General features: G+C 50.4%; 1 protein-coding gene across 1 annotated transcript; it reads left to right on the plus strand.

The window, feature by feature from the left end:
* The first annotated feature begins 7,645 nt into the window (after positions 1-7,645).
* On the plus strand, positions 7,646-9,666 carry ADRB3 (adrenoceptor beta 3). Its single transcript, XM_090258069.1, has 2 exons — positions 7,646-8,808; positions 9,461-9,666. Exons 1-2 carry the CDS (start codon positions 7,655-7,657, stop codon positions 9,480-9,482), a joined length of 1,176 nt encoding a protein of 391 aa, XP_090114195.1. The 5' UTR covers positions 7,646-7,654; the 3' UTR covers positions 9,483-9,666.
* Positions 9,667-10,250: the final 584 nt, after the last annotated feature.

A 10,250-nucleotide genomic window follows, 5' to 3' on the forward strand; every position in this document is an offset into this window, starting at 1 on the left:
GTTTCAATAGGGCAGACAGACGTTCTTTCTCAGCCACCCTCTTTCAGGAGAAGGACTTGCTTGAGGAGTTTCCCTGGGACAAATGACAGTGAACATGGAGAAGTGGCTACCCAGGCACTCATTCCCTCTGAGCAAAGAGGGCTGGGCTGGTGCTGGGTTTAGGCTGCTCTGCCTGCCTTGCTTTAAAAAGACTTTCCCACAACAGATTCAGGACCTGAAGTTCTGCCGCGTTAGCACCACGACTGAGAGGAGAGTGGTGAGGAGATGCAGCCAAGCATACAGGTCTCTGACCTGGTTCCGCTCTGCACTTTTTGCAGCAAGGGGGTTTGGTGGTTCGTTCCCAGCTCAACACATGGAGTGTGCCAAAACGGGGTACTAAGTGGGCTTTGGTGCAGGGTGTGGACTTGCGTGTCTGAGTGGGTGGACCTGGGCTGGGTGCACATGTCTGTGCATAGGAGCGTGAAGATTCTTTTAGTGGGAGCGGTGTACACCTGAGTATCTGAGTTTCTGTCGATTGTGTGGATGCATCTCTGAGTCTGTGTGACTGATGGTGGAGAGTCCTTGTCTACACATGTGTGTGTCGTGTGATTGTTATACTTGTGCCCATCTGTGTGTGTGACTGTATGTGAGGGCGTCGCCATCCGAGTTTGTGCCTTGCTGGGTGTGTGCCTCAGTATGTCTCACCTTCAAGTGTGTATGTATGGCCATTCAAAGTGGCTCTCCAGCTGGTTCCTAAGAAAAATGGCTCCTGCTTGTCCCGAGACCCTAACTTTGACCACATGAAACAGATTCCAATGCGTTCATTGGGTCCTCCTTCTCCTTCTTGAGATGGGGATGAAGGCATGGAGGAGGCTGGTGCTGCCCCTCGCCAGGGCTCTTTTCCTTCGTAATGCCACTTGTTTCTCGTACTGTGTGGTCCTGGTCAGGCCTTGGAGCTGCAGAAGCCCTGGGCCTTGAGTTCCCATGGCATCCTTTGGAATATTTCAATGAGATCTAAATGCCAAAAAGGGAAGACCTTTTTATTTCTATATTGATTACTTACTTAATTAATTAATTAATCAAAGGGAGGACCTTTATAGAAACCCAGGGATGCCTTCCACTCCCCCACTTCCCAGGAGAGAGCTGACATTTCCAGCACTTTCTTTTCCTTCTTGCCTCCCTGCTCCCCACCCTTTTCAGGATCTCCTTACTTTGGGCTTGTAGATAAACCCTGCCTCTACAAACAAAGCCATCCTTCCTGCTCTCAGGGGAGCCCAGCTGCACCCTGGCCCCTGTTGGGCCACCACTCAGAGGTCTCCCCTTCCTTCACCCATTCTTCTTCTACACCCTCCTTCTCGACTGGATTAACCCTTTCATCTTCTCCAGGAAGCAGAGGATGTCAATGTTAATTACTGGCTTTTTGTCTCCAGCCCTCCCTGCATCTCCTCCTCACTATCTACACTCTCCACCCCCTCTCCAGCACAGAAGGAAGAATAAGCTGCAGTTAAAGGCCAGAGGGAACATTTCAGGCTGAAGACCCAGGAGAACTGGTTTCTTTTCCCAGCTCCATCACCACATTTTCTTTGTGACCCTGAACAGTCTCCTCACTAAATCTTATTAGCATGATTTGTAAAAAGAACAGGATCCTGCTGCCACCAGTATCTTGCAGAGCATCTGTGGAGCACCATTTTCTCAGGAGCCCAGGACTGTTGGGGACCAGCTCAGGCATGAGGTGGGCAGGATGAGTGACCCAGGATTGGGTTGAATGCAATGATCTTACTAGTGGGAAAGGGCCGTCTGGGTCTGCACAAGGTGGGTGCTGAGTAAAAAGTACAGCAGGCTCTCCTCAGAGATGTCACCATGGTGTGCGCTTCCGTGGTTTCTTTCCCATCTCCACCATGAATACAGCTGCCCTACCCAGCGGCTGTGCCCAAAGCTGCCCACCACAGCACTGGCAGGAGTGCCTTGGGAGAACAAAGTGAAACACATCCCCTTCTATGTGGCTGGGAGTCCCCTATCTGGGCGCAGGGTCTCAGTCCTAGTCCGCTCTCCATCAACATGCTTAACGTGGGGACTGGTGCAGGGGAAAGCGTACCCAGTGGTGACTGGGAGGCTGACAGCCCACCAGCAAGTCCTCCGGTGGTGACTTAGGCTGAGTGGCAGGCTTGAGGAGGTCTCCTCCTGCTGTTTCCCACGTATCAGGAAAGGGGAAGGCAGTCCTCTCCTGACTTGAAGCAAATGCTTTGTCTCCTCTTGAGAGTTAAAAAAAAAAAAAAAAAAAAGTGGCACTTACCCCATCATGATTTCTTCAAAAACAGGAACCACTTCCCTTTCCCCCTCTCACAGCCTCTCCCCTGGCATCTGGACCTTGACCCACCCTAGTTTCCTGATGGGCTTCTGACCATCCAAAAGGGCTTGTGGGGCTCCTCTTCCTTCTCTTTCCAGCCACAAAGCTCCTCGTTCCTGTCGTAATTGGAAGGGTCTAATTACTCAAGACATTGGTTTCCCTGTTGGAGGAGACACCGTCCTCACTGTTTTGCACTCGTTCCTTCTGAGTGCCAGCCACCGTTCCTCAGCCCCAGCTTCCCAGGGGGAAAGATGTCGGTCTACGGGAGAAGGGACCAGAGTGTGTTCAGAGTGAGTACCAGCCTCTTTTTGAGCCAGACAGGCTCCAGGCTTGCATGAGCTCTCCCTCCCAGGGGAGAGTGGGGGAGAGCCCACGGCTCCAAGAAGCATGGATGACGTGGCCTCTTCCATGCTGCCTCCATCTCCCAGTCAAAGAAAAGGCCTTGCAAAAAAACCAGCTACAGCAGCACTCCTGTGTGACTTGGAAGGTGATGGGAGAGGTTTATCTGCAGGTTGGTGGGCACCCTGTCCACCTCTCTCCCAGTCCCACTGGCTTTATCTCTCTCCATGAGGCATCCTCTGAGGGAGAGGGTGCCTTACTGGATCCCAATAAAGTCTTGTCTGGTCTGCAAGTAGGATGTGTGACATTTCCCAGCTCCCGGGTGCAGCTTCTCCAATAGTCAAGGAGTTTGATGATTATTCTAAGAGACCAGAACAAAAACTCCACGGTAAGCTAGGGAGAAGAGGCGCAGAGTATATGAATGGGGGTGGGGTGGGGGGACCCTTCCACCTAGTTTTTGCTCTCTTCCAAGAACTTTAAGGCCAGAAGGGAAAGATATAAATTATAGACTATAATACTTCTAACATGTGTTGTCTTTGATGAGGTGCAAGGCTGCAGTCACCTGAGCTCCTGAGTTTCTTTCTATCCTGTTACATAAATGTGCACACAGATAAACACACATACATGCAGTCAGCTATGAGGTGCATAGGACAAACCACAAGCTACAACTCCTGTGCTATTAGAACTTCTGCTGCCTCTTCTGCTTCTGCTGACCACATAATCTAAGTCATAGATCATCATACATCTACCCCTGATGCAACAGGATAACTTGCATCTTTGGAGCCCCCAACAAATAAACAGCAGCCCGGTGGCCTGAATTCAGTAGATTCAGAGGCCCTCATTCACTGTCTGCTTCCAAGGGCACAGAACAAAGGTCATCTGGGGGCCCAGGGCCAGGATCAACCTCCCTCTGGGCAACATACGCTTCTGTTCAGAGTTGGATGACCTCTGTAGACCAGGCAGCGCTATATCCCTAGGGCCAGTCATTAGGATGACTTCCCAAAGCAGCAGGTCATTTGCCTCCAAACCCTGGCTGGCCATCAGAAAATGATGACAAGAGTGTAAGTCGGTATTTTGCCTGGGAAGGGTAATTTAGTAATACCTTTTAAATTTGCAAAAGTAGATGCATTATGATATAGTGATTCTATTTGTAGGAATTTATTCTACAAATATACTATGCACATACAAAATGATATGTGAACAAGTTCACTGTAACATCATTTATTAGTAAAGATTGAGAGAAAGTTAGATGTCCATGAGTAGCCAACCAGTTTCATGGATTATGGTATATCCATACAGTGGAATACTAAAAATAGGAAGATTTTGTGTATTGGTATGAAAGGGTCACAGATATAGATTGTTAAATTAAAATAGTGTGCAGAACAGTGGGTACATTTTACTACTATTAGTGTAGAAAAGAAAGGACAAAAGCACATCTATTTGTATTGACTCACTTATATATAAAATATTACTGGAAGGATAAACAAGAGAGTAATGGTGGTTACCTGCTAGGAACATAAAAACCAGGATGAAGCCATTTTGTATGGTTTTGCATGCATTTTGTATAGTTTGATCATTGACAAATTACCTATTCAAAAGATTAAATTTAAAAAGAAACCAAAGTGGCAAAAGGAAGAGCCTTTCACTCTGTCATCAGTGTGGGCTACGGGAAGAACGTCCCCCCACCCCTACTCCAGCAGAGGACTGAGTGCACCAGGTGCTTCAAGGTTGCTCTGCTGGCTCATAAAAGCCTCCACTAACCGAGGCCTGGAATTCTTCTTCTCACAGCCTCCTGTGGTTATTGGCATAACCATTTCCCCAAACTCAGGTACATTTACATAATTAGGGGATTTTGGGGGGGGGGGGATTTTTTTAAATTTAAACATTTTTACACACTTCTTCAGAATAACAAGGTCAACCTCTAAAATAACAGGCATTCTTTAAAGTTGCTTGACTTCCTGGCACCCCTTTCCCTTCCCCCACCAATCCTGAGTCCTGGAAAAAAAAATTGGTGAATGGCATGCATTTGTTTTAGAGATTACTCTTTAAGAATCTTATGACACCCCTTTGAGATAACTGGCAACACTCTGGGGTGTTGCAAAAACAACTTGGGAGTGACTGCCTTGATGATCAGCAAGAGGCCCCAGCCAAGACTCAGGCCAAGTGGGGCCTCCACCACTCAAACCTGGGGCAGGGTTTGGTGTTGAGCTCTTCACCTGCACTGCTGAGGCTTTTCGTTGGAGCCCAAGGTCTGCTTGGGGGACTGCCTGGGCACAGAAGCCATTTACTTGGGAGCCACTGACAAACCCAGTTCATGGGTGAGCTGCTGGGTCCCTGGGAGATGAAACTGGTTTTTTTTCCTCAGAGATAATTTTAGGTCCTCATTTCCCTTCCAATCTTTCAAACTCCCAGCCCCTGGCTCAGCCTCCCAGAGGGATTGCTTAGACTAGTGACTATACAGTGTTCTTTTGAAATATAGAGCTGTTCAAAAGAGACATGCTAGGGCATGGCCCTGGAGGCATTTTCTATGATAATTTTTCCCCTTTTTGTTGCATTGTTTCAGAGGAGGAAGCAAGACAGCTCAAGTCACTTCTGACAGGACTTAACAGAGGTATCATATCTTCCTGATCCTGACCTTGAACCCAGGGGCTTATTTTCCAGCTTCACCTCCCCACACCCAATTTCAGAGGAATTGGCTTAGAGATTGGAATAGCTTTGCTGGCAGAACCAGCTTTAAGGGTGGGGAAGGGTAGGAGGAGCGGAAGTAGGCTCTGGGCTTCTTCAGGTGGAGGGAACCTCTAATGAGACTGTATGAGTGACTTCCAGAGCACCGAAACACCAGGCCTCTCATTCCATACACTCAGCCATGCCACATGTGAATTTTTTAATTCGATGTCTTCTAATTTTTAAAAGTTCACGAATATAATCTTCAAGAAAATAGAGTGAACACATTCCCATTGGGATGGTGGTGATGGAAGATTTTTGAATAGTTGGGGTGATATAGACAAACCTCAACCTCAAACCCATTCATTTGTTTTTAACATGTCTTTACAACAGAAGATTTTTTTTTAATTTCAAAGATTTTATTATTTTTTTAAAGACTTTATTTATTTATTTTTAGGGTGAGGGGAAGGGAAAGAGAAAGAGAGAGAAAGAAACAATTATATGTGATGGTTGCCTCTTGCATGGGCCCCAGATGGGGAACCTGCAGCCCAGCCATGTGCCCTGACCAGGGAATCCAACCAGCTTTCTGGTACTAGCCCAACAACTGAGCCACACCAGTCAGGACACAACAAAAGATTTTTTCAGAGAAAGGGCCCATCTAGATAATTTCGCTTTTTCACAAGATGGGACCCAAAGCAAAGTAGGAAACCCCTGCGCCTCCCAAAGCCGAAGTCAAGGCAAAGGCTTTGAAGGCAAAGAAAGCAGTGCTAAAAGGCGTCCACAACCACACACACACACACAAAAAGAAGATCCACAAGTCAGCCACCTTCCAGAGGCCCAAGAAACTGTAGCTCAGGAGGCAGCCTAAATATCCTCAGAGAGCGCCCCCAGGAGAAACAGGCTTGACCGCTCTGCCATTATCATCAAGTTCCCCTGACCACCAAGTCAGCCATGAAGAAGACAGAACAATACACTTGTGTTCATTGTGGATGTCAAGGCCAACAAGCACCAGACCAAACAGGCTGTGAAGAAGCCCTGTGACTTTGATGTGGCCGAGGGCAACACCCTGATCAGGCCTGATGGAGAGAAGAAGGCATATGTTCACTTGGCTCTTGACTAGGATGCTTTGGATGTTGCCAACAACATTGGGATCATCTAAACCAGTGGTTCTCAACCTTCCTAATGCTGTGATCCTTTAATACAGTTCCTCATGTTGTGGTGACCCCAACCATAAAATTATTTTTGTTGCTACTTCATAACTGTAATTTTGCTACTGTTATGAATTGTAATGTAAATATCTGATATGCAGAATGTATTTTCATTGTTACAAATTGAACATAAAGCATAGTGATTAACCTCAAAAACAATATGTAATTATATATGTGTTTTCCGATCTTAGAAGACCCCTGTGAAAGGGTCGTTTGACCTCCAAAGGGGTTGCGACCCACAGGTTGAGAACCATTGATCTAAACTGAGTCCACCTGGTTAATTCTAAATATAAAAATTTTATACTATAAAAAAGAAAAGAAAATGTCAAGGTAGAAAGGTGTGTGGGAGAGGCAATGTGAATGGGGGAAGATGGGAAAATCGAAATTCTCAGCATCCCAGGCTACATGAGGCCAAATCCAAATTCAGATAAAGGGACAATGATAAAGGCTCCTGAAAAACGGCAACTTTCCCCAGTAGCTGGGGGGGGGGGGGCAGAACAGAATAATGGACGGTAAGTGAAATAGAAGGAAAGAGGACAAATTTCACTGCAATGACCTCTTGGGAGGAGAGAGGATGCTGATTGCCCTCTATTACTTAACGTACCGTATCTCAGCGGAGGGAACCCAAGCAGCTGAGGGGCTACTGTGGATGGAAAGGGTTACCTTTCCTCAGACACGGCAAGCCGGGAGGCCCGGAAACCAGTGCTGACCAATGCTGTGCAGAGTGTGTGGAACTGGTCATGGCAGGAGTGGGCACATCGTGGGAGAGAAGTCAGGGCCGCCGTTCTCCAGATTTGTCTAAAGGAAAAGCCAGTCGCCCATCTCGCTTCCCTCCCTGTCCTCCAGTTCCCCCTCCTGGTGCCAAGTGTTGAGACTATTGGCCGCTGCCCCTTTAAAGGGCTGCCACTCCCCCGCCCCCAGCGGTGGCACCAAGTTGTGTGGGGTGGGGGTATACGACGGGGGACGGGACAGGGTAGGCTAAGTTTTCTCTCGCAGTCAACTAAGGAAGATGGCCCAGGCCTGAGAGATCGCTCCCACGCCCCGCTACCCCCTCCTCTGAGCCGCATGAGCTGGGAGCTCCCTTCCCTTTCCCTGCCGCCCCTTGCACGACGTGGGAATGGCTCCGCGGCCAGACGGGAACAGCTCTTTGGCCTCGTGGCCATATGCCCCTACCCTGACGCCCAATACTGCCAACACGAGCGGGCTGTCAGGGGTGCCGTGGGCAGTGGCACTGGCGGGGGCGCTGTTGACTCTGACCGTGCTGGCCACCGTGGGAGGCAACCTGTTGGTAATCGTGGCCATCGCCCGGACACCGAGACTCCAGACCATGACCAACATGTTCGTGACTTCTCTGGCCGCAGCCGACCTGGTGGTAGGACTCCTGGTTGTGCCGCCGGCGGCCACCTTGGCGCTGACTGGCCACTGGCCTCTGGGCGCCACTGGTTGCGAGCTGTGGACTTCGGTGGACGTGCTGTGTGTTACCGCCAGCATCGAAACCCTGTGCGCCCTGGCGGTGGACCGATACCTGGCCGTGACCAACCCGCTGCGCTACCGCGCGCTGGTCACCAAACGTCGAGCCCGGGCAGCCGTGGTCTTCGTGTGGGTCGTGTCCTCCGCGGTGTCATTTGCTCCCATCATGAGCAAATGGTGGAGTGTAGGGGCTGACGCTGAGGCGCAGCGCTGCCACTCCAACCCGCGCTGCTGCGCCTTCGCCTCCAACATGCCCTACGCGCTGCTTTCCTCCTCCATCTCCTTCTACCTTCCCCTGCTTGTGATGCTCTTCGTCTACGCGCGAGTTTTCGTCGTGGCTACGCGCCAACTGCGCTTGCTGCGTCGGGAGCTGGGCCGCTTCCCGCCAGAGCAGTCTCCGCCGGCTCCGTCTCAATCTCTGTCCCCAGCGGTGCACTCCTACGATCGCAGGCCGGCGCGCCTCCTGCCTCACCGGGAACACCGGGCCCTGCGCACCTTGGGTATTATCATGGGTACCTTCACTCTTTGCTGGTTGCCCTTCTTTGTGGCCAACGTGGTGCGTGCCCTCGGGGGCCCCTCTCTGGTTCCCAATCCGGCTTTCCTCGCCCTCAACTGGCTAGGCTATGCCAACTCTGCCTTCAACCCGCTTATCTACTGCCGAAGCCCCGGCTTTCGCTGCGCCTTTCGCCGCCTGCTGTGCAGCTGCCGGCCGGTGAAGCAGCCCGCCGCTGACTCCCCTTCCTGCACCGCTGCGGCCCTGACCAGCTCTGCGGAGTCCAGGCAGTGCCCACCGCTCGACGGGTAGGTACCCCAGGCAAAGGGGCCGACAGCTCAGGATCCGGAAGCATTCGGTGTCTCCTCTGGCCAATTTTTTTAGTTTGGGGTTTGGTAGAAGAAGGTGGAGCTGGGGAGAGGGACACTGCATTGAAAGGCGAGGAAGACATGGATTAGGGAACAAAATGAAAACCACGCTCTATTCCTTTCCCGAATCCGACCCACCGGGCCCCCTAGGACTGAAACAAAGAAGGATGGGTGGTGGGTTGTTCCTCACTCCAGCATCCAATGTGTGCGCCAGGAAAGTGCCGCTGTGCCCACGGCCTGTGGCCTGCCTTGTCAGCTCAAGTTTTGAGTTTTTAGCTCAGTTCTATGGCCACCCGGATTTCTTGCCATCACGAGGGCTGGCTTTGGCTCAGAAACAGGATTGGAGACCCCCCCCCCCCAAGTCTTTGGCCACAGTTCTGGTTTCTTTGAAAGGTTTGATAGCTATGAAGGTGAGAATCCACTTTAGGTGCTAAGGGCAGAGGGGAGTGAAGAACCAGTGGTGGGGTGGGGCCCAGATGCTTTTGTACAGTTATATGTTTTCCAGGGTCCCTGACCTCACCCCCCCCCCAGTTCCCCTGTCCCCACCCAGTGAGTCCCCACCCCAAGATTTGCTGTCTTCATTTTTTCCCAGGGCTTCCTGGGGAATTTCTTAAGCCTTGAAGGACAAGAAACCAGAGCTCTGTTGATCCAGGACCCTTGGAAAGCTCTGACCTCTGCATAGAATGAGCCCCGTGGAGTTTCCCAGCTGGAAAACTCCGCCCTCCGGACCTGATGACTGGGCCACCTGATGGGGAGGGAGGGGCACTGACCTGGGAGGGGAATCCTTACCAAGCAGGGTTTTTTTTTTATCATCCTCTCTCTTTCTTTCTGAAATAAGCTTTCTAAACCCTATCCCTGAACGTCACCTGAACCTCAGCAGCTGGAGAGCTGGGTTGCCTGTGCTCATCTGCCCTCCCAGAGCAGCCGGGCTAGCTTTGGTGGGGCCCCTTGCTCACTTGTGTGCATGTGTTTAGGGAAGATAGAGCACCCCTCTTTCTATTCCTCCCTGCCTCCCACCCCCAGACCTGATGAACCACTCAGTGTTCTCTAGGCTTGGCTGCCCAGGCTGAGAGCAGGAAGCTTCAGAAGGTCAAGGCTTGGGATTTTTGTCCCTGGCTTCCTCACCAAAGTTCTTGAAGCACCAGCCTCACTTTAGACACGGAACAGCTCTGATCTACCTCACGACAGTGTCAGAAGGACTTCTTCAGGGTTTGGTGGACTCTGAGGGTTCATAGGAAGGCGAACCATTAGAATGGAAACCTTCTTTACTTTTTAAAATCAGCTTAATAAATATTATTGAATGCAGTTCATCCATGCCCTCTTTTTTTCTCCATTTGTTTTCTTTTCATAATCCACTTACTCCCTTCTTAGAGCTGGCTTTT

The sequence above is a fragment of the Furipterus horrens genome, unplaced genomic scaffold (assembly GCF_987537825.1).
Source record: "Furipterus horrens unplaced genomic scaffold, mFurHor1.1.pri manual_scaffold_12, whole genome shotgun sequence".
NCBI classification, from domain to species: Eukaryota; Metazoa; Chordata; class Mammalia; order Chiroptera; family Furipteridae; genus Furipterus; species Furipterus horrens.

Bases quoted from the DNA above. Each gene is read 5' to 3' on its own strand.
- ADRB3 (XM_090258069.1), top strand. From the start codon at position 7,655: ATGGCTCCGCGGCCAGACGGGAACAGCTCTTTGGCCTCGTGGCCATAT. The intron at 8,809-9,460 runs GTAGGTACCCCA...ATTTTTTCCCAG, and splicing joins CAGTGCCCACCGCTCGACGG to GGCTTCCTGGGGAATTTCTT.